The sequence below is a fragment of the Heterodontus francisci genome, chromosome 23, assembly GCF_036365525.1.
Source record: "Heterodontus francisci isolate sHetFra1 chromosome 23, sHetFra1.hap1, whole genome shotgun sequence".
NCBI lineage: Eukaryota > Metazoa > Chordata > Chondrichthyes > Heterodontiformes > Heterodontidae > Heterodontus > Heterodontus francisci.
Genome location: NC_090393.1, coordinates 55,414,428 through 55,437,996, shown reverse-complemented (window position 1 = coordinate 55,437,996; position 23,569 = coordinate 55,414,428). Strand labels below are relative to the sequence as shown.

General features: G+C 43.6%; 1 protein-coding gene across 2 annotated transcripts in view; it reads left to right on the top strand.

Moving 5' to 3' along the window:
• cdc45 (CDC45 cell division cycle 45 homolog (S. cerevisiae)) overlaps positions 1-23,569 on the top strand; it is a 73,767-nt gene that overhangs the window by 32,600 nt on the left and 17,598 nt on the right. The window contains exons 5-9 of one of the 2 annotated variants that reach the window (XM_068055334.1): positions 5,339-5,485; positions 8,796-8,854; positions 10,358-10,406; positions 17,995-18,056; positions 18,217-18,267. In XM_068055334.1, the coding sequence (XP_067911435.1) occupies positions 5,339-5,485; positions 8,796-8,854; positions 10,358-10,406; positions 17,995-18,056; positions 18,217-18,267 (368 nt within the window). The remainder of the gene's footprint in view (positions 1-5,338; positions 5,486-8,795; positions 8,855-10,357; positions 10,407-17,994; positions 18,057-18,216; positions 18,268-23,569) is intronic. The other variant, XM_068055335.1, reaches the window with a different exon arrangement.

Genomic DNA, 23,569 nt, shown 5'->3' with positions numbered 1-23,569 from the left:
CAGCATAGTGGGGAAAGTCTTTGCTCGAGTCGCTCTAAACAGGCTCCAGAAGCTGGCCGAGCGCGTCTACCCTGAGGCACAGTGTGGCTTTCGTGCAGAGCGATCGACCGTTGACATGCTGTTCTCCCTTCGTCAGATACAGCAGAAATGCCGCGAACAACAGATGCCGCTCTACATTGCTTTCATTGATCTCACCAAAGCCTTTGACCTCGTCAGCAGACATAGTCTCTTCAGACTACTAGAAAAGATTGGATGTTCACCAAAGCTACTAAGTATCATCACCTCATTCCATGACAATATGAAAGGCACAGTTCAACATGGTGGCTCCTCATCAGACCCCTTTCCTATCCTGAGTAGCATGAAACAGGGTTGTGTTCTCACACCCACACTTTTTGGGATTTTCTTCTCCCTGCTGCTTTCACATGCGTTCAAGTCCTCTGAAGAAGGAATTTTCCTCCACACAAGATCAGGGGGCAGGTTGTTCAACCTTGCCCGTCCAAGAGCGAAGTCCAAAGTACGGAAAGTCCTCATCAGGGAACTCCTCTTTGCTGACGATGCTGCTTTAACATCTCACTGAAGAGTGCCTGCAGAGTCTCGTCAACATGTTTGCGGCTGCCTGCAATGAATTTGGCCTAACCATCAGCCTCAAGAAAACAAACATCATGGGGCAGGACGTCAGAAATGCTCCATCCATCAATATTGGCGACCACGCTCTGGAAGTGGTTCAAGAGTTCACCTACCTAGGCTCAACTATCACCAGTAACCTGTCTCTAGATGCAGAAATCAACAAGCGCATGGGAAAGGCTTCCACTGCTATGTCCAGACTGGCCAAGAGAGTGTGGGAAAATGGTGCACTGACACGGAACGCAAAAGTCCGAGTGTATCAAGCCTGTGTCCTCAGTGCCTTGCTCTTTGGCAGCGAGGCCTGGACAACGTTTGTCACCCAAGAGTGACGTCTCAATTCATTCCATCTTCACTGCCTCCGGAGAATACTTGGCATCAGGTGGCAGGACCGTATCTCCAACACAGAAATCCTCGAGGCGGCCAACATCCCCAGCTTATACACACTACTGAGTCAGCGGCGCTTGAGATGGCTTGGCCATGTGAGCCGCATGGAAGATGGCAGGATCCCCAAAGACACATTGTACAGCGAGCTCGCCACTGGTATCAGACCCACCGGCCGTCCATGTCTCCGCTTTAAAGACGTCTGCAAACGTGACATGAAGTCCTGTGACATCGATCACAAGTCGTGGGAGTCAGTTGCCAGCGTTCGCCAGAGCTGGTGGGCAGCCATAAAGGCGGGGCCAAAGTGTGGCGAGTCGAAGAGACATAGCACTTGGCAGGAAAAAAGACAGAGGCGCAAGGGGAGAGCCAACTGTGGAACAGCCCTGACAAACAAATTTTTCTGCAGCACCTGTGGAAGAGCCTGTCACTCTAGAATTCTCCACACACCACTGACCACCTCCAGGCGCTTACCCATTGTCTCTCGAGATAAGGAGGCCGAAGAAGAAGATTGCGAGGGGAATTGAATACAAAAGTAGGGAGGTTATGCTTCAGCTATACAGGGCATTGGTGCGACCACATCTGGAGTACTGTGTACAGTACTGGTCTCCGTATTTAAGGAAGGATGTAAATGCGTTGGAAGCAGTACGGAGAAGGTTTGCGAGACTAAAACCTGGAATAAGTGGGCTGTCTTACAAGAAAAGATTGGACAGGCAAGGTTTGTATCTGCAGGAATTTAGAAGAGTAAGCGACGACTTGATTGAAACATATAAGATCCTGAGGGGTCTTGACAAGGTGGATGTGGAAAGGATGTTTCCCCTTGTGGGAGAATCTTCAACTCAGGGGTCACTGTTTAAAAATATGGGGGTCGCTCATTTAAGACGCAAATGAGGAGAATTTCTTTCTCTGAGAGGGTCGTGAATCTTTGGAATTCTCTTCCTCAACAGGCGGTGGAAGCAGAGTCTTTGAATATTTTTAAGGCAGAGGTAGTTGGATTCTTGATAAACAAGGAGGTTATTGGTGGTCGGTGGAAATGTGGAGTAAGTAGTTCAGTCATGAACTTATCGAATGGCGGAACAGGCTCGAAGGGCCGATTGGCCTACTCATAATTCGTATGTACCACGTCTCTCCCTCTGCCCCACTCTTTTCTTTTTCTCTCTCTCTCTTTCTCTCTCTCTCTTTCTCTTCCCCCCCGTCTCTCGCTCTCTCTCTCTCTTTCTTTCTCTCTCTCGCTCTCCGCGCCCCACTTCCCCGGTCTCTCTCTCTCTTGTCCCCCTCCCCCCGCCTCTCGCGCTCTCGTCCCCCCGCCTCTCGCGCTCTCGTCCCCCCGCCTCTCGCGCTCTCGTCCTCTCGCGCTCTCGTCCCCCCGCCTCTCGCGCTCTCGTCCCCCGCCTCTCGCGCTCTCGTCCCCCCGCCTCTCGCGCTCTCGTCCCCCCGCCTCTCGCGCTCTCGGCCTCTCGCGCTCTCGTCCCCCCGCCTCTCGCGCTCCCGTCCCCCCGCCTCTCGCGCTCCCGTCCCCCCGCCTCTCGCGCTCCCGTCCCCCCGCCTCTCGCGCTCTCGTCCCCCCGCCTCTCGCGCTCTCGTCCCCCCGCCTCTCGCGCTCTCGTCCCCCCGCCTCTCGCGCTCTCGTCCCCCCGCCTCTCGCGCTCTCGTCCCCCCGCCTCTCGCGCTCGCGTCCCCCCGCCTCTCGCGCTCGCGTCCCCCCGGCCTCTCGCGCTCGCGTCCCCCCGGCCTCTCGCGCTCGCGTCCCCCCGGCCTCTCGCGCTCGCGTCCCCCCGGCCTCTCGCGCTCGCGTCCCCCCGGCCTCTCGCGCTCGCGTCCCCCCGGCCTCTCGCGCTCGCGTCCCCCCGGCCTCTCGCGCTCGCGTCCCCCCGGCCTCTCGCGCTCGCCTCCCCCCGGCCTCTCGCGCTCGCCTCCCCCCGGCCTCTCGCGCTCGCCTCCCCCCGGCCTCTCGCGCTCGCCTCCCCCCGGCCTCTCGCGCTCGCCTCCCCCCGGCCTCTCGCGCTCGCCTCCCCCCCCCCCCCCCCGGCCTCTCGCGCTCCCCTCCCCCCCCCCCCCCCCGGCCTCTCGCGCTCCCCTCCCCCCCCCCCCCCCGCCTCTCGCGCTCCCCTCCCCCCCCCCCCCGCCTCTCGCGCTCCCCTCCCCCCCCCCCCGCCTCTCGCGCTCCCCTCCCCCCCCCCGCCTCTCGCGCTCCCCTCCCCCCCCCCGCCTCTCGCGCTCCCCTCCCCTCTCGCGCTCCCCTCTCGCGCTCCCCTCTCGCGCTCCCCTCTCGCGCTCCCCTCCCGCGCTCCCCTCCCGCTGCCCCCAGCCCCTCCCGCTCTCTCCCACTCCCCCCGCCCCTCGCCATTGTGTGTCTGCGCGCTGGCTGTTCGCTGTCAGGCTCTTGCTGTCATGCTCTCTCTTACTCGCACACTCTGTCAGTCTGCCTCACGTGCTCGCTCTTTCTCGCTCTGAGCTTCTGTCTCTCTATCTCACTGTCTTGCTCTTGCTCTGTCCATCTGTCTGCTGCCCTCTCTCTGCTTCTCTCTTGCCCTTGCTCCCTGGCTCGTTATATCAAAGTTTGCAGATGACCCAAAACTTGGAAATGCAGTAAACAGTGAGGAGGATAAGACTTCAGGAGGACATCCTGGTGAAATGAGCAGACACGTGTTAGATAAAATTTAATGCGGAGAAGTGTCGTGTGATGCATTTTCGTCGGAAGTGTGACAAGAGGCAACATAAACCAAATGGTACAATTCTAAAGGAGACATAGGAATAGAGAGACTTGGAGGGCCTTCAAATTTTCAAAGATGGCAGGGCAAGTTGATATGTCTTTTATTTTTTTAAAAAAAGCATCTAGGATCCTTGGTTTTTCTAAAGAAGCGTAGAATACAAAACCAACGGCGTTATGCTGAACCTTTATTATTAAATGGTTAGGCCTCAGTTGGAGTATTGCTTCCAATTCTGGGCACCGCACTTTAAGAAAGATGTCAAGGCCTTCGTCAGGGTGCAGAGGACATTTACTAGAATGGTACCAGGGATGAGGAAATAATTATGTGGAGAGACTTGAGAACCTTGATGCTCTCCTTGTAACATAGAGGGTAAGGGTAATTTAATGGAGGTGGTCAAAAAATTCTGACGGGTTCGATCGTTGATCGAGAAAATCTGTTTCCACTGGCAGGAGAGTCGGTAACCAGGGGATCCAGATTTAAATTAATTGGCAAAAGAACCAGAGAGGCAATGAGAAATTTTGTTACATGGAGAGTTTTGATTTGGCATGCACTGCCTGAAAGGTGGTGGAAGCGATTCAATAACTTTCAAAAGAAGATTGGATAATTGCTGGAAAAGAAAAAATGTGCTGTGAATTGGAACTAATTGAATCGCTCTTTCAAAGCGCTATGGCACAGGCACAATGGGCCGAATGGGCTCCTTCTGTGCTCTGATTCTATAACTAACAGTGATAGGATTTCCACTATAAATATATCTCGCTGCTCAACAGTAAAACAATGAAAAGTGCCACAAGCTAGTGCGAAGCAATTTCTTTTGTAGAGTACTTTTGTATACAATGTTTTTCTCTTCCTGTATTTCTTGCTGATGGGAGCTTACCCTATTCTCTTGAGAACGTCGAACAAATTTGTAACAGCTACAGATTCGTAAATATTTCCAAAAACAGTTGCTGAAACTTCCTGGCTTTTGAATAACTTGTTGATCACATTTGAAATTACTGGCTGCTATAATTGAACAAATAACAGTTTGTTTGCTCAAAAATAGCATGGCTTCTTCCTCAATGTTTTGCGCACACCAAAGGAAACTTTCAATATTAGTAGCTGTGGCAGATCCCCATCCCCCACCTTACCTACTGCATCATTTGTATTGAGTTAAGCTTATTCTAATATTCTACTAGCAGCTTGCTCTTAAATGCCATGGGCTGGAAATTTGTCTCGGGTAGTGGTGCAAAACAGGCAGTATTGGACTGTTATATGCAGCGCCTGGTTTTGAATCCCATTGATTCTGTAATGGAATTCAATATCAGGTGCTGTGCTTAATGGGCGGCCAAACTGATACCAACCATTTTGCACCATTGCTTGAGACGAATTTCTACCCCTTTGTGTAATGTGACTGGATTTAAAGGGACAACCAAAAGCAAACAAAGTAATTTTTGTGACCGTATTCTCCTCCATCTGATTCCAATAGCAGGGAGAATTCAAGAAAACAGATTAGAAATCAGCAATGGACATCCAGGAGCCAGCTTTTAGAACATATCCTGGGAAGTGCTAATTTTGGGATGGGAGTCAATGTTGCCTGGCTTTGGAACTTTACAGCAGTTAGTATGGTTAATGTGTCCTGTGTCTTTTAGGTTAAACTGCTAATTAAACAGGATGATGACCTTGGTGTTCCTGCATATGATGACCTCTTCAGGGATGAAGATGATGAGAATTCAGAGGATTCCGGAAATGAAAGTGAAGGATCAGAACCTTCTGGAAAGCGCAGGCGATTCGATGAGGCGAGTGGTTGACCAGAATCATTTTGAATGCATGCGTTTACTGCAGAAGTTGTTCTAAGAATATGTTATGCTGTGGTTCAATTGTTGGGGTAGATGAGGTGTTTATAACTGAACTGAAATCAAGGCTTTTCTGAAGTGGACGCCTCTAAAGAAATCAGACAGATAAGATCATGGACTGCTATTCATTTCTAATAGGATCTTCAGCCTGCCTGACTCTTGGGTTTATCAGTATATTGTGGTGGTTGTGCTTAACAGCACAGTGTGCTGATCACAATTGGAACATGCTGGCATGCTCATAGATTGCCAATATTGACTCATGGCCACAACTGTTTCTTCTGAATCAGAGCAGTTTGAAGCCAGAATTTGATGGAGCCTGAAAGAACTTGATTTAAATTGTAAGTGTGTTTTTTTTAAAACAATAGATGCATTGAGTCAGCAATTTCCACTAAGTCTCCACTAAGATTAGAGGAAAAGAAAACAAAGTCAGGAACTCAAAGGAATAGGAGTAGGCCATTCAGCCCCCTGAGCTTGTTCTGCCTTTCAATTAGACCATGGCTGACCTATATCCTAACTCCATCTACCCACCTTGGGTCTGTAAACCTTGCCTAACAACAATCTCCATTGACCAGTACTTAACAGCACAAGCTGCATAAATGCTGAACCTAAAAGAGCAGGTCACAGATTGCGTATTCCACCATGTACAAGGCACAAGTTGGGAGTGTGATTTTTTAAATATTCTTTCATGGGATGTGGGCGTCGCTGGCAAAGCCAGCATTTGTTGCCTATTCTGAATTGCCCTTGACAACTGAGCCGCTAGGCCGTTTCAGAGGACAGTTAAGAGTCAACCACATTGCTGTGGATCTGGAATCATCTGTAGGCCAGACCAGGTAAGGATGGCAGATTCCCTTCCCTAAAGGACATTACTGAACCAGATGGGTTTTTTTACAACAATTAGTGAGCAGCATTACTGAGACTAGCTTTCAATTCCAGACTTTTATTAATTAATCGAATTTAATTTCCACCAGCTGCCATTGTGGGATTTGAACCAGTGTCCCCAGGGCATTAGCATAGACCTATTGATTACTAGTTCAGTGACATTACCACTACGCCACCATCTCCCCTTAAAACTACACCCTTTTCAAATGGGTGGCGTTCTAGAGAATACTTCTCCCCGTCAGGTATTTGAACCCTGGTCTCCTGCGTGACAGGCAGGGATACAAACCACCGTACTAACTAAGATGTAAATACACTCCACTTACTTGGATGAGTGCCACTCCAATAACGTTCAAGATGCTCAACATTATCCAGGGCAAAACCACCTGTGAGATTGGTATCCCATACACTACTTTAAACAGTTGCTCCCTCTACCACTGGTGCACCATCGTTACAGTGTGTACCATCTATAAGCTGCACTGCAGCAACTTGCCAAGGCTTCTTCAACAGCACTTCCCAAATCTGATACCTCTACCCCGTAGGACAAGAGCAGCAGGTGCATGGGAACAATATCACCTGCAAGTTTCTCTCTCAGACCATCCTGACTTGGAAATATATTGCTGTTCGTTCATCGGGTTTGGGTCAAAATCCTGGGACTCCCTACCTAACAACACTGTGGGAGTTCCTTCGCCATATGAACTGCAGCGGTTCAAGAAGGCGACTCACCACCATCTACTGAAGGGCAATTACGGATGGGCACTAAATGTTGGCCTTGCCAGCAATGCCCTAATTCTAAGAACAAATAAAATAAATCTATCAGTCTCAGTTTTGAAATTTTCAAACTCCTGCATACCTGCTACCCACTTCTGTTCAGTCACCAAAGATTGCAAACCTAACTTGTTTTTGCCCTCCTTTTGATTTGTTTATGAAGTTGTTGTCAGTGATTTCCCCGCTCCTCCACATGGTGCGCTATTGAAGTCCTTGTAGATTGAAATCAATTAGAAAACACTGATTTGACATGAATTTGGGCTTTTAGGGCTATTATTCTCACTGCAAAAGCTCTTGAAAAGTTTATGCCCTGTCGAATAGGGTGTAGCTGGGTTTTTAAACAGTGTACAAAGCTGAACAACTTCTCCGGACCTGAAAAGCTAATTTTATCTATAGGATGTCAAATATTTCCATTCCATGATAAAAGTTCTGTAGATTTTTAAAATAATGAAAAATAATTTTTGAAAAATTTTATTTGATATTTCAGCTTCTATCTTCATCCCACGTGTATGTCCCAATCTTTATTTTGCTTTCTGTAAATTTATAAAAAGTGAATGATAAAACCTGCTTTTTACTTCCTGGTTTGCTGTTTGTGAGAATTCTTGAATGTGGTTAGCTGCTTAGCCTGCTTGATGACATCATTGTTGCTGGATGCCAGTGAACCATGTAGCGGGTGCTGGAATGAAATTATCATTGAGAAAGATGAGGTCCACGCATAGTGCTCGCAGGGTCATTATGGGCTGATGGCAAAATCTATGTAATCTTTATTTGGGTATTACCTCTACCAATTGATGGAGCTTCAGAGGCACCTGCTGATCCCCATCCCCCATCTATACCTGCATCATTAATACACTGAGGAAAAGCTGCTGTGTTCTGACTTTCTGTGGATGACTCTACAAAAGAAACTCTCGATACAATGCCCAAAGTATGAAAATACATTTTTGAAATGTAATCATACCACTTCCCATGTGGTTGTGTGTAAATGCACTGCATGGTCTGAGCCATACTGACAAAAAGATCCTAAGTTCAATCCCCAGTCTGTGCTAATTAACCAATCTCGGGTGAGCAGAAATCGGCTTCAGCATCATTTAACTAGAGAGAACATAAATCAGCCAGAGTTTCCATGACCAGTCGCTGTTTATCGACCATTGTTCATTGTTGGGGGCTTTCAGATTGGCCTTGCTGTAATGCCCTTAATAGGGCAACAGCCTCTTGATTCTTGCTGCTGAGCTGACCTGTGAAGAATGTTCACTTGAGTGAATTTCAGAACAATACTGATGCCTGTGTAACAATATTGCACCACCAAGACTTAGTACATTGAGGAGAGAAGTACATTGAAAAATTAACAACTGAAATGGAAACTTTGTTTCACACCCATTCATGTATGATGATACTACTCATGAGAAAGCCCTTTTACACAGTTTGATCATGTCCTGCACACTGTAGCATGGAGAACCTTGGATTCATTCTACTTCCGTAATCCATCATTTGATACACATTTATGAAATCCTTCTGAGTCAGTGGGAGTTGAGCTTTTCAAGATGTCTCCTGATTGGTTTGTGTTGGTGAGTGTGTCGTTGCAATTCCAAAAAAATATACTGTCTTCTAGGTAGCTATGGAGAGGAGAATAGATCGAAGACGTCAGCGGCGGGAATGGGAGAACCGAAGGTACTGTGATTCGATTTCATACATCACTAGGCCTGAACAGTTCTTAAAAACAAATTGTACAGTTTAATATCAAAGTGGTATGTTCTGTACACACTGAACTACATGAATGAAGCAGAGGGCAGCTTGCTTTTTGTTGTCCCTTCCTGAGTTGTGAAAACTTTATTGTTTCTCTCTTTCTCCTCATCACACACACCCTCTACCAGTACCAAAAAAATGAGAAGAGTTGCCATCAATTAGATGTGGTTTCTTCTCTTGAAAGGATTTTCGATTTCAGCTAGACCATATGAGGAGGTACTAGCTGGTGGTGAGATGCCCCACCAAGGAGAAATTAGAGGACAATTAAATCTATGCGGCTTCCTTCCACACCCAGCAGTGACAGATTCCTGGGAATGTGTTCCTGCTCTGATCATTGCTGTGTGGGGAATTATGTATATGAACTCTTGTGCTACCTTTCTCTGTTTTAGTCTTTCCTTTTTATATTTGGGTATGTCTCATCCACACCGGGCTGGTAGCTGGTGTTACACAAATCATATTGCTCAATGTTCCACAGAGATGCAATACCTTCCACAATCAACTTGACTAATTCTGTAGTTCTCATTGTTTCATTATTGTCCTGTTGGTTCATTTGCATTAAAATACCATTTTGCAATGGACTTCTCATCAAATGTTTTGTTTAGTTTATTTAATTCCCCACACTTTTAACTTTTTTTCCCCCCTTTAGATCCCTCTGCTCTAAAAATCATCACCTGACTGGGCAGACATGTGACCTGCTCTCTGCTTATGCTGATGCTGCTTGAGCTTTGTAACTCGTCACTTTCCAGCTCAACCCTACAACTGCCCCCGCCCCGACCTCCACTCCACTGTACTCTCCTAATGGATAATACTTGCCTCCAGGGATGCACTTTACGCTAAACTACTCCCAGCATTTGCCAGAGAGCGCTGAGTTGTTGGAACATTTGGGAAAATTTGCTATTGTAATAGGAGTAAAGGTCTTCAGTGAAGATGATGAACTTAATATAAATCATTACTAAATGGATACACACCATGGCTGCAATTTGGAGGAAATTGCTTTCATGTATAGAGTGTACACCTGAGTTCACTGCCCATTTATGGGGTGGTGAAGAGGCAGCATTTAAAATATACCTTTGGATATGTGACTGAGCTTTCTAACCAGTGTGTCTGGGCAAGTGCTCTTAGAAATCACACGCATTTCTCCAATTATGTGGGCCAGCATAATTTACATTAGTGCATCAATTTATTTGTGCCTTGGCTAAATGCTTATCATTGAAATTTCAAATGAATATTACTTTATTTTAAGCTTTTAACTTGTCACATTGAAATCAAAACTGGTGGAGATGGGGCTATGGTTGTGAGAGCAGCATGTGATGAAGGGGTGAGCATATGGCATTTGCAGTAGCAAAATTAAGACATGAGTGTGGTGTTGGGGAAGGAGTGGATGTAAGGTTGTAGCAGATTACCAGCAATCTATTATTTCTTTTACAGGCAGGAGATTTTGTTTGAATATGAGCAATATGAATACCATGGAACTTCAGTACGTATCTGTAGCCATACTGGGAATATATATACTATTAAAAATGCAAATGTTTATTGGACAGAAATTACGTAATTCTTGTTTATATTGCATTTAATTTGGATAAACAGCGTAATCCACAGAAAGGATACCTGGTATCACGTTTCTCGACAGATTTCCTCATTAAACATAGATATTGCAAAGTATTTGCATCACTATAATTATTAGATATTTTTCACTTGTTGATTTCTGTCACTTTCCAAATTGACCTTGATGGCCAAAATACTATTCAATGTTGTCATCGTCAGAATGTTGACATCAGAGTTGTCTGCTTGAATGCATTCTGATAGTTTTCTTCCATGACAACAGAAGAATTTATACAGAGTACCTTACTACTTAAACCTGTATGTCCCACAAATACAGTTTGAGGTTGAGCACCTATACCGATTGGGGTGACTGGGAGGGGCGTGGGGCTTCACTCCCTGAGGAATAGAAACCTTCTATCACAGGGGACGATTGCAAGACCCCTGCCTTTTCCATCTGAAAGTGATATTATTGGGAAGGACTTCATTTTCTGCCTTCAAAAGGGTGCTTTAGGTCATTTTTTTTCTATGAATGTATAAATCAATAACATCTGAAGTTGGAAGCAAGAATACCTTCTCAAGTTTATATCTGTTATACTTTGACAATATTTATTGAAGCTGATACTTTTTGGGGAAAGACAAAGTCCAGGATACTTTGATTTGTGCCTGATGACACATCACTCTTGCCTAAGTCAGCAAAGGCAGGGCGATGAGCATATTTAATTTCAGACTTCCTTTTTTCCTTTATGCTTCATTGCTTGTACAATCCATTCAGTTACTGATTGGAAGCCTACTGTGACTATTGTCAGATAACTAAGTACTGGAATACATTGTGCTTTATCCTTCATTGCTGTCCTAAAGCATAGTTCAATGAATAAACATCCATGGAAGGAAGTAAATGCTTAACTGCCAAACTATTTCTGGAGAGTTGGTTATTTTTGTATGTTTGTTGAGAATAGCAAATCATCCTTGAACCTGATTCTTCACGGCTGCAGGACTGATTGATTGCCAACATTTACTCAATGCCTATGGAAAGAGTATTAGCTGCTGAGCTAGCAGGAACATTAATTTAGCTCCAGTGTACTCTTTCTGGAAAAATTGCTTTATTGATGAGGTTATTAATGTAGTTTATATGTTATTTGGGTTATGGTGTGCACTAACCTTGGCTCCTATCCTTCAGGAGTTGTGGTCTAAATGAATTTTTCCAGAATGGTGGCATAACAGTTGATTTTGAAACGTCAACAAATTAACCTAGTTAACTAGGTGAAGAAAAGGGTAATTAGAACTGGCACTGTATCAGGTTAAGATTCCACAGAACACTTTTTTCTCTGCCCTGGAACATCTATGTATCCCAGAATTTAAATAATCCGATTAGCTCATGAATTTCTTTATAGAATCTATCTAAAAGACTCAGTGGTTGCTCTTTCACATCCAGTAAGTTCCATAGCACTTTGAACCCCTATACTTTGTTGTCTGTAAATATGTTTTCCCAACATCTTACATTAGAACTGATTTAATGTCACATCAGTGTTGAATAAAATGGTTTGGCATTGGCTGAGAGCCCTGTCATCTGAGCCTTTCCATTGCATCAGTCATCAGTTTGTGAATTCTCAGTCCTTTGGTATGACTTGTCCCATGGAGAGACTACAGTGTTGCTGCTGTAGACAAATTAGAAAACATTTGCATATGTTTTTACAATTCTAGCCCCAAAAAAATCAAGGCTACGTGAAAACGACCAAGGCAATGTTGTGGTGTCTTTGAATTCTTTCCCCTTGCCCACACCACCCCACCTCCCCACCCCTGCCAACAATTGTATCTCCGGCTCATGAATAAGTGTCTTGATTAGGCATGATGTTCAAAGACAATTGTTATCACTACAGTTATCATCATGGTGTATAAAGTAATATGGCTATGTTTTCCATAAATGCTTCATATCCTTAAAAATGGGTCTTGGTTTGATACCCACTGCAGCCACTGTACACACTCTAATCCCAAATGCTCACATCCTTTTATATTTTGCCTTTCCAAACTTCTTTTTAAGTTATGTTATTGTGTCTGCCTCACACATAAAGCATAGCATGATTTAACAATCCTCTATATGGGGAAAATTCTTCTAACATCATCCTGTGTTCTTCTAGTGACTTGTAAAGAAAAAAAAAGCTTTGCATTTATATAGCACCTTTCACAACCTCAGGACATCTCAAAGTGCTTTACAGCCAGTGAACTGCTTTTGAAATGTAGTCACTGTTGTATTGCAGGAAATGTGACAGTCAATTTGCACACAGCAATCTCATACAAACAGCAATATGATAATGACCAGATAATCTGTTGCTTCTTGATTGAGGGATAAATATTGACCAGGATACTGGGGATAGCTCCCCTGCTGTTCTTCAAAAGTGTGCCATGGGTTCTTTTATGTCCGCCTGAGAGAGCCTCGGGTTTAACGTCTCGAGGTCTCATCCAAAAGACAACACCTCCGACAATGCAGCACTCACTCAGTATTGCACTGGAGTGTCAGTTTAGATTTGTGTCCTTAAGACTCTGGAATGGGACTTGAACCCACCGCCTGACTCCAAGGCAAGAGTGCTACCAATTGAGCCATGCCTGACACCGTTGTGGCCAAGAGTTTCCGCTTTGGGTGCAATCAGTGATCTGGGCGCAAATTGGACTAATTTTTTGAGAAGTTGTTTTGTTGCTTAAGTTTCTGCTCGTGCATTCGCATATCAGTCGAGGTAAAACCTGTGAGCCAGCACAATCGTTTTACAACGTAACTGTTTTTGCTTTTGAAAATTTCTGTGACATTTAAGAATGGTAATCTGGTGCAGTTTTATTAATACAACTGAGAATGTGTTTATCTCAAAAAATAAGCATTTTATTTAGTGTCTAGATCCACCTGCAAGTAACCTGATTTTAAATAAGTGAAATGACTTTTAAAAAGACTGTACAAAATCTTCTGCTAGTTACATTGGTGTATAGTTGTCAATATCTCAGTAATTTTTAAAAAATTATTTAAAAGCTTTCAAGACATGCCAATTAGTGTCCTAGCACCAAAGTAAAAACAGACTAATTTAAGAGCCTCCTTGAAGGGCTACAAATGGTTGCAATTAGTGGAAACGCACAATGCTAAGTAATTTGTACTGGGGAATGGCCAGTTTTGTGGATGGGGCTGACTGCTAGCACATTGCTTTTTAAAATTATACAAAAGGTTGCATTAATGTTATTTGCACTAGACATTACTTGTGCTTGAAATTCCTCAATCTTTTGCACTGATTTGGCCAACTTCAAGCAAATTGCATTGAAAAAAAGCAGCAAAACTCTTTGGTGTTTGTCCTTGTTACCAATTCACTAACAGTAGAAATAATGCTTTACTATTTATTCTCTGAAAACCTTTCATGGTCTAACAGAATTTTTCAAAATTTTCCTTTCACTTTCTTTGTTTTAGTGAAACAAGATCCAACTGTTGAAATTTTGTACACAACTATATCCCCTCATTCCTGGTATCATTCTAATTCATCTTTATTGTTCCTTTTCTCTGCCTCTAATACGCTAAGCAGTCCCACCCTTTTATGTGCTTCTGAAAACCCTTCCTATTTCCCTCACGTTGATGGTCTGTTTTTATGCTTCCCTAATCTCTCTTTACTTGCCTTCTGTACTTTATAGATTTCTTACAGTTTTCTTCTAATTTTCCCCTCCTGTATTTATCAGATGACTTTTTTTAAGCTTTGTTTTTGCTTTAATTTATCCATGGAACTAGCCTTTGATGCATCCTCTTCACCCCTAATCTGGATACATTTAATCCATACCTTATTCCTCTTTTACTTGAATCTCAACGCTAACCTGCTGTTTGATCTGTGATTTTTCTTTTTCCCCCACCAATTAATATGGCTAAGTCTCTTGCATTCAACTGAAATTAGCTCATTTCCAATCTTTACCTTCAAATCCCGTAGTGTAATTAGCATATGGCCACTATTTCTGTGCCCGCCTACGATGAAGTTTTAATTCCACGTCCAACTCTCACTGAAACCAAGTTTTCTTCAAGGCTATATTTACTCTAGAGCCCACAAAGAGCATTCATATTTCTCAGTTTGCCTTTTTTCCTCTTATTCTTTCCTTCACTTAGCTTTATATCCTTTCTGCTCTAAGGCTTATTTCTTTTTGTCTCTCTCTCTCTCTCTCTCAAATTTACAATCCTAGACTTTATTTCACTGTACTTGTTCTTGACCTTCCCCATATACTCTAACATAAGTCTCTATCCATCCCCCACCCTATTCTACTAAATTTAAACTCTATTTCAGCTCTATCCATTCTTGGTGTAGTACATTGCAAACTGCTTGGTTTAGGTGTGGTCTATCCCTCCTGTACAATTGTCTCCTGTTTCAGAACTTATCCTCATGCCATGCAAACTTGAAATCCTCAACTTGTACTACTCTTTCAACTACACATTCAGCTTCCTAGTCATCTTTTACCGACCTGACGGTGTGTACTCCAGGCAGCATTGCCGAGAGTAATAGTTTTGATGTCTACCTTCCTTTCTCTTCCTATCTTCATCTATCTCTTTTCCCAGTCTTACCAATGTTGTTAGTTGCCATATGGACTACAACTACTAGATGCTTGGATCAACCTTCCCACACGCTCCATCATGTTTTGCACCTGGCAATAAAGAGGTAACGTAGAATTCTGGATTCCAGATTGCAATCAGATGAACCGCCAACCATTGAGTCTCCCAGTATTAACGTTGGCCTACTTCTATGTTTACTAGCACCACACAGAAATCTAGCCCACACCGTGCCTATCAAACCTCTTATTTTCTTCAGAAAAAACCTCCAGAGACTGATTCTGTGTCACATTTTAGACTGGAGAAAGAACCGGTCACTCTTGCCTGGTGGCTGTACCTTCTGGCTCCCTGCCCTCTTCGTGACACCTTCTTCTCCCTTTTCTTACCTATGTTATAGAACTTTGGATTTGAAATTTTCTCCCTGTCTGTGCACTAAGTAATGCATTGAAGTGCTTTTCAGGTTCAAGAATCAACTGCAGTGATTTATGACGATTAGTTACTGGAAGTCTATTCATTTAGTGCCCTGCTCGGAGCATGTGTTTAGTAGACTAATGAAAAATGATAAATTAACTATGTGCAGAGAGCAAATACGATGCATATATAAAAGAGTGAAACAATTCACTGGTTGACCTGTAGATTTAAGACACGATAGCCAGGATCGCTCCAGTTTAACTATGTCATTTCAGTTATCTAGTGTAGCGTTCAAGTCTTCAGAAGAAGGAATTTTCCTCCACATAAGATCAGATGGCAGGTTGTTCAACCTTGCCCGTCTAAGAGCGAAGACCAAAGTACGGAAGGTCCTCATCAGGGAACTCCTCTTTGCTGACGATGCTGCATTAACATACCACACCGAAGAGTGTCTGCAGAGACTCATTGACAGGATTGTGGCTGCCTGCAATGAATTTGGCCTAACCATCAGCCTCAAGAAAACGAACATCATGGGACAGGACGTCAGAAATGCTCCATCCATCAAAATCAGCGACCGCGCTCTGCAAGTGATTCAAGAGTTCACCTACCTAGCCTCAACTATCACCAGTAACCTGTCTCTCGATGCAGAAATCAACAAGCGCATGGGAAAGGCGTCCGCTGTTATGTCCAGACTGGCCAAGAGAGTGTGGGAAAATGGCGCATTGACACAGAACACAAACGTCCGAGTGTATCAAGCCTGTGTCCTCAGTACCTTGCTCTACGGCAGCGAGGCCTGGACAACATATGTCAGCAAAGAGCGACGTCTCAATTCATTCCATCTGCGCTGCCTCCGGAGAATCCTTGGCATTAGGTGGCAGGACCGTATCTCCAACGCAGAAGTCCTCGAGGCGGCCAACATCCCCAGCATGTACACCCTACTGAGCCAGCGGCGCTTGAGTTGGCGATGTGAGCCGCATGCAAGATGGCAGGATCCCCAAGGACACATTGTACAGCGAACTCGTCACTGGTATCAGACGAGTCCATGTCTCCGCTTTAAAGATGTCTGCAAACGCAACATGAAGTCCTGTGACATTGACCACAAGTCATGGGAGTCAGTTGCCAGTGATCGCCAGAGCTGGCGGGCAGCCATAAAGGCGGGGCTAAAGAGTGGTGAGTCGAAGTGACTTAGCTGTTGGCAGGAAAAAAAACAGAAGCGCAAGGAGAGAGCCAACTGTGTAACAGCCCCGACAACCAATTTTATCTGCAGTGCATGTGGAAGAGTCTGTCACTCTAGAATTGGCCTTCATAGCCACTCCAGGTGTTGCTTCATAAACCACTGACCACCTCCAGGCGCTTACCCATTGTCTCTCGAGACAAGGAGGCCAAAGAAGAAGTGCAATGATTAAAAATGAAAATTAGTTCTTGAGGATCATTATCAGAACTGCAGTCTCAACAGATGATCTAGGATCCAGATCTGAATTTCTTTTAGGGCTGTTTTATTTTTAAAGCTCAAGTCCTTCCCAAATGTGATTCACTCGCGTTTTGTAGCAATTATATGTTTTTAGTTATCATTTTAACCACGCTGGTAGTACTCTTGGCTCAGGGTCAGAAAGATGGGGGTACTCAACTAATGCTCCAGTACAGAGATTTTTTTTTAAGGTACATTTTCATGTCCTCAGGACTTTGCAAACAGTTTCACAGCTAGTGAAATACCTTTTGAACTGCAGTCATTTCTGTTACATAGGCAAAGATGGCAACCAATTTTCACACAGCAATGTCTCAAACAGCATTGAGAACTCCCCAGTTGTGGTTTTGCTTGAGTCATGGAAATTAGGCAGGGCACATGGGGAAGTCCCCTGCCCTTCCAATAATGTCATGGAATTTTTTGGATCCTTTTGAATGTGTAGACGCAGCCTTAATTTAATGTCTTATCTGACAACGTCTCTGATAATGCAGCATTCCCTTTGTACACCACTGAAATGTGGTCCTACATTATGTACTTAAATCTGGGAAGGGGCTTGAATCCACAAGCTTCTGAGTACAGGTGAGAGCACTATAAATGAACCAAGCTGACATTATGAATAGTCAGAAAAGCCGTTCTTTTGGAAGAGCAATTAGACTAAGTTCTGAACTATTTGTTCAGGTAAGCATAAAAGAAATCCTGTGATCTATTCAAAAAAGAGTAGGGTGTGCGAGCGAGCATTACTCTCAACCAGTCACATGTCTCTCATTGCTGTCATGGAGTGCAGAATGTCTGCCATGTTTTCCTACATAACTGTAACTGTTACTTCAACATAATTCTTTCTGTAAAGCACTTTTCTGATACTTCTGCATAACAGATGCTGTATTATTGCAAAATTAAAACTGTTCCAAATTATGCTTGGGTGTGCGGTCAGTTTTTTTGTTATCTTGTAGTGTTGTGGGCTTTATTAAGTTGTGTTTCTAAGAGGTATTGGAAAATCACTACGTGGGAGTTGATTAAACGGCTTTATGGTGCATTGTGTATTATATTTGAGAAGCTGCAATGCTGAACTTTGTCTTAAGTCCTGTCTCTTGCTTGCAGTCTGCCATGGTGATATTTGAACTGGCCTGGATCATGTCTAAGGATTCAAATGATATGTTGTGGTAAGAGATTCCTGCACTTAAGTTTAATTTAATAGAAAACTATTATTCAATTCCCAGCTTTCTTGCTGACAATTCCAGTGCTACGCATTAGAAAATAAGCAATTTACCCTACTCCCTGCAATAATTCTGTGCTTATGTCTGTCACTCTTTTATTTTCTAGGTGGGCTATCGTTGGCTTGACGGACCAATGGGTTCATGACAAAATCACACAGTAAGTGTTCTGGAATGCTTCTATACTTTTTAAACCCAATGTGAATAGGGAGCACTCCCAAGTTAAGCATAGTATTAATTAGATACAAAATATCATTCTCTAACAGTATGCCTGAACTCAAAGCTGAGGAGAAATTCGAATTGCATCAGTGAAATTTTCATTTCCTCCATTTATACCATCTCTATGGCCACATTTGAGCCAGATTAGTGTTTGTCTTTCACAGTTGAAGATGACCATGACATCAATTAGAATTCATTAAGTTTCAGGTGCAATGTGTTCGAAGATGACTAATCAATCCAATTTGAGCACAAAAATATCTGTTGCATGTTGGACACACATGTATTCGTGCATCAAAGGTGCTTGCGACTCTGGACTTAGAAGCTCATGTTTCCTGTTGGTAACTGTGTTCTGTTCATATGAGGTGGCACCTTTTGCTGATGAGACTGCACCATATAGAGCTATCCTGGGCAAGGTTCTTCCATGTCTCAGGGACGATGTTGGAAACTCCTCAGTGACAACTTCAGGGAGTCCTTGACGTGCTTTTTCTAGACTCCATGTGAACATTTCCCTTCAGTTAGCTTGCTGTAGACAAGCTTTTTTGGCAAACGTTCATCAGGCATTCTGGCAACATGTCCTGCCCATCTTATCTGAGCTCTCATTAGCAAGCTGTGGATGCTAGGCATGTGGGCAGTGGAGAGAATCTCAGCTTTGGGAACCTTGTCTTGCCATCTGATCTTGAGTATTCTCCTCAATCATGTCATGTGAAAGCGGTGTAGCTTGTTTCTGTACCTGGAGTAAACTGTCCACGTCTCAAGCATACAGGAGAGTAGGAAGGACAACCACTCTATATATAACTTCACTTTTGTTAGAGACTAATTCCTATTTGCTCCAGACAGTTTTTCGTAGTTTGCCAAAGGCAAGGCTGGCCTCAGCTATTCTGGCATTGACTTTGTCATCAATGTGAACTGCTCTGGAAAGGGTGCTGCCGAGGTAGGTAAATTTGTCAACTGCTTCAAGCCTTTGACCATTGGCTTCACATACTGCTTTTGTGAGGCAGGTTGGTACATGAGTTCAGTCTTATTGGTGTTGATGGTGAGGTTGAAGTTGACACATACAGATGAGAAGCAGTCCATGCTGTGTTGCATTTCTTACTCTGAGCAGACATTTTAGGGCACCGTCAGCAGCAAAAAGAAAGTCACACACCACAGCTTCATGCACTTTGGTTTTGGCTTGTAGTTTTCTCAAATTGAAGACTTAAATTACAGTTACTCAGACTTGGGTGGGCGTTGTCCAAGTCTTATGCAAGACCCTTTCATTCCATTGATCTGAGTAGAATTGAAATCCAGATGTCAGAAATGAAACAATGTGCTAACCCAGTCCTCTACAGTAAATATTTTTGATTACATTTCTTTGATTCTGGACTCCTTAATATGGACCCTCTTAATGTGTTCTGTTTGATCTTTGCAACAGAAAAGCTGTTTAAAATGAATTAGAGTTTTTATACACCTAACAGTACATAACATTTGGTAAATTCTATAGGAATTAGTTCTGAGAAATGCTGTGATTCAGTTGAGATTATTAACTGGTTAATTAACATTGACTGCCAAGAGTGCCACTATACTTGGAAGTTTTCGATGGGAAAATTAGCCATAGAAATGCCACTGTTATGTGAATGATGTTCATGAAGTCATTAAGTCACCAGCAAAATCTGTACATTTCTCTGGAACCTTTTAAGGAATGCAATCTTGTAATCCTGATCATTTCATACAATTTCAAAATGGATGGTCAGGAGCAGTCCCTGATTTTGAAAATATAATGGGTGGAGGAGGAGACAGCAGGAGGAGAACCAGGACAATGTATTCCTCTCCTCTTTTTATACCTCCAAAATTTCTCAGGATTGTGTTGTAATGTTACCACATTATCCTAATTACCTGTTTATTCAACAATCATTTTACAACATTGGGCGGCGCAGTGGTTAGCACCGCAGCCTCACAGCCCCAGCGACCCAGGTTCAGTTCTGGGTACTGCCTGTGCGGAGTTTGTAAGTTCTCCCTGTGACGGCGTGGGTTTCCACCGGGTACTCCGGTTTCCTCCCAGAGCCAAAGACTTGCAGGTTGATGGGGCAATTTCCAATGGCCAATTTACCTTAGTGTAGGTAGGTGGTAGGAGAATTGAGGGAAGGTGGGGATGTGGTAGGGAATATGGGATTAAATGTAGGATTAGAATAAATGGGTGGTTTTGGTCGGCACAGAGTCGGTGGGCCAAAGGGCCTGTTTCAGTGCTGTATCTCTCTATGACTCTATAATTGCTGTAATTGATAGGTTAAATAATGGACTCCCATAGGCATATAATCTGAGGATTTAATATTCTCATTTCTTTCCAAGGCTTCACTCCACCCTATCTCCATAACCAATACAGCTGTACAAACTTCTAAGGACTCTGCATTCCTCCAACTCTGGCCTTTTGTCCCCAACTCCCTTCGCCCCGCCATTGATGGCCATGCCTTTAGTTGTCTTATGTTCTAATCTCTCTAATTGCCTCTCTTAAATCTTTCTGTCTCTCTCTCTCTGTCTCTCTCTCTGTCTGTCTCTCTCGTCTGATTATGGTCCCGTAAAGTGCCTTGGGATGCTTCACGTTAAAAGTGCTAGATAAAAGCTTGTGTCAAACCTGCTGACAAAATATCAGTAGAAGCAGAGATGGTAGAGGTCATGGATGGGGTGAAAACTGTTAAGCAAAATGTACTGGAAAGGCTGGCTATGCTTAGAATGGATAAGTTGCCTGTCTGGATAGCTTGCATCTCAGATTGCTGAAGGAAGTGGAGGTGGAGATAGCGGAAGAGTTTGCCACAATCTTCCAATCTTCCCTAGTTACAGGATTGGAGAGTAGCAATTGTAACACCTCTATTCAAGAAAGGGTCTAAGGACATTATTGGTAACTACAAACTGGTCAGTTTAACATCAGAGGTGGTTAAGGTTTTAGAAACAATATTCGAGGGAAAAAATCAACAGGCACTTGGAGAGGTTTGAGTTAATTGAAGAGAGCTAGATTTGTAAAAGGCAGAACATTCTTGTCTAATCTAATTGAATTTTTTGATGAAATATCAAGGTTGATGGAGGGAATGTAATAGATGTCCAGTTCCGAAGAAGGGTCACTGACCCAAAACGTTAATTCTGCTTCTCTTTCCACAGATGCTGCCAGACCTGCTGAGTGTTTCCAGCATTTCTTGTTTTTATTTCAGATTTCCAGCATCCGCAGTATTTTGCTTTTATTATAATAGATGTCCAAATGGATTTTAAGCAAGTGTTTGACAAAGTACCACATAAAAAGCTGGTTAACTAAATTGAGGCTCATGGATAAGGAGGGTCAGTGTCAGCTTGAGTAAAATAATTGATTTTAGTACAGAAAACAGCGAGTTGTGGTAAATAATTGTTTTTCAGGCTGAAGGTTGGTAGATAGTGGTGATCCCCAAGGTTCAGTACAAGGACCACTGCTTTTTAATATATGTAAATGACTTGGATATTGGAATATCGAGTAAAATTTCAAAATTTCTCCATGATACCAAACTTGGAGGTGTGGCAAACAATGAGGATGATAACAATTGACTGCAACAGGACATAGAAAGGCTAGCTGAATGGGCAGACAAGTGGCAGATGGAATTTAATACAAATAAGTGTGAGGTGATGCATTTTGGCAGAAGGGATAGGCAGAGGCAATATATACTTAATGGCACAGTTCTAAAGAGTGTACAGGGACAGAGGGACCTGGGGTTCATGTGCACAGATCTTTGAAGGTGGCAGGACATAGTGAGAGTGTAATTAGCAAAGCATATGGGATCGTGGGCTTCATAAATAGAGGTATTGAGTACAAAAGCAGGGAAGTCTTGCTGAATCTTTATAAAGCTCTCGTTGGGCTACAATTTGAGTATTGCTTCCAGTTCTGGTCACCACACTTCAAGTAGGAAGATCATAAGAACTAGGAGCAGGAGTAGGCCGTCCGGCCCCTCGAGCCTGCTCCGCCATTCAATAAGATCATGGCTGATCTTTTCGTGGACTCAGATCTACTTACCCGCGCTCCCACCGTATCCCTTAATTCCTTTATTGTTCAAAAAGATATCTACCTTAGCTTTAAGGACGTTTACTGAAGAAGCGTCAACTACTTCACTGGGCAAGGAATTCCATAGATTAACAACCCTCTGGGTGAAGAAGTTCCTTCTTAATTCAGTCCTAAATCTGCTCCCTCTAATCTTGAGGCTATGCGCTCTTGTCCTAGCTTCACCTGCCAGTGGAAACATCCTCTCTACTTGTATCTTATCTATTCCCTTCATGATTTTATATGTTTCTATAAGATCCCCCCTCATTCTTCTGAACTCCAATGAATATAATCCCAATCTACTCAGTCTCTCCTCATAAGCCAACCCCCTCAACTCCGGAATCAACCTAGTGAACCTCCTCTGCACCCTCTCCAGTGCCAGTATATCCTTTCTCAAGTAAGGAGACCAAAACTGCACACACTACTCCAGGTGCGGCCTCACCAGTACCTTATACAGCTGCAACATAACCTCTCTGCTTTTAAACTCAATCCCTTTAGCAATGAAGGACAAAATTCCATTTGCCTTCCTAATTACTTGCTGTACCTGCAGACCAACCTTCTGCGATTCATGCGCAAGGACATCTAGGTCCCTCTGCATAGCAGCATGCTGCAACTTTTTATCATTCAAGTAATAATCCTTTTTCCTGTTACTCCTACCGAAATGAATGACTTCACATTTATTAACATTGTATTCCATCTGCCAGACCTTTGCCCACTCACTCAATGTATCGATGTTCCTCTGCAAAGTTTCACAGTCATCTGCACACTTTGCTCTGCCACTCATCTTAGTGTCATCTGCAAACTTTGAAACCCTACACGTGGTCCCCAACTCCAAATCATCTATATAAATTGTAAATAATTGCGGTCCCAACACCGATCCCTGAGGCACACCTCAGGGTCTTTTGAGAGGGTGCAGGGGAGATTTACCAGAATGGTTCCAGGGATGAGGGATTTTAGTTACAAGGTGAAGTTGGAGAAGCTGCGGTTGTTCTTCTTGAGCAAAGGAGATAGAGAGTAAATTTGATATTGGTTTACAAGAATATGACCGGCTTGGATAGGGTAGACAAAGAAAAGCTCTTCCCATTATCTGATGGTACAAGGATTAGGGGACACAGATTTAAGGTTTTAGGCAAGAGATGCGGGGTGGGGGGGTGGGGATGTGAGGAAGAACTTTTTTTTTAATGCAGTGAGTGGTAATGACCTGCAACTCGCT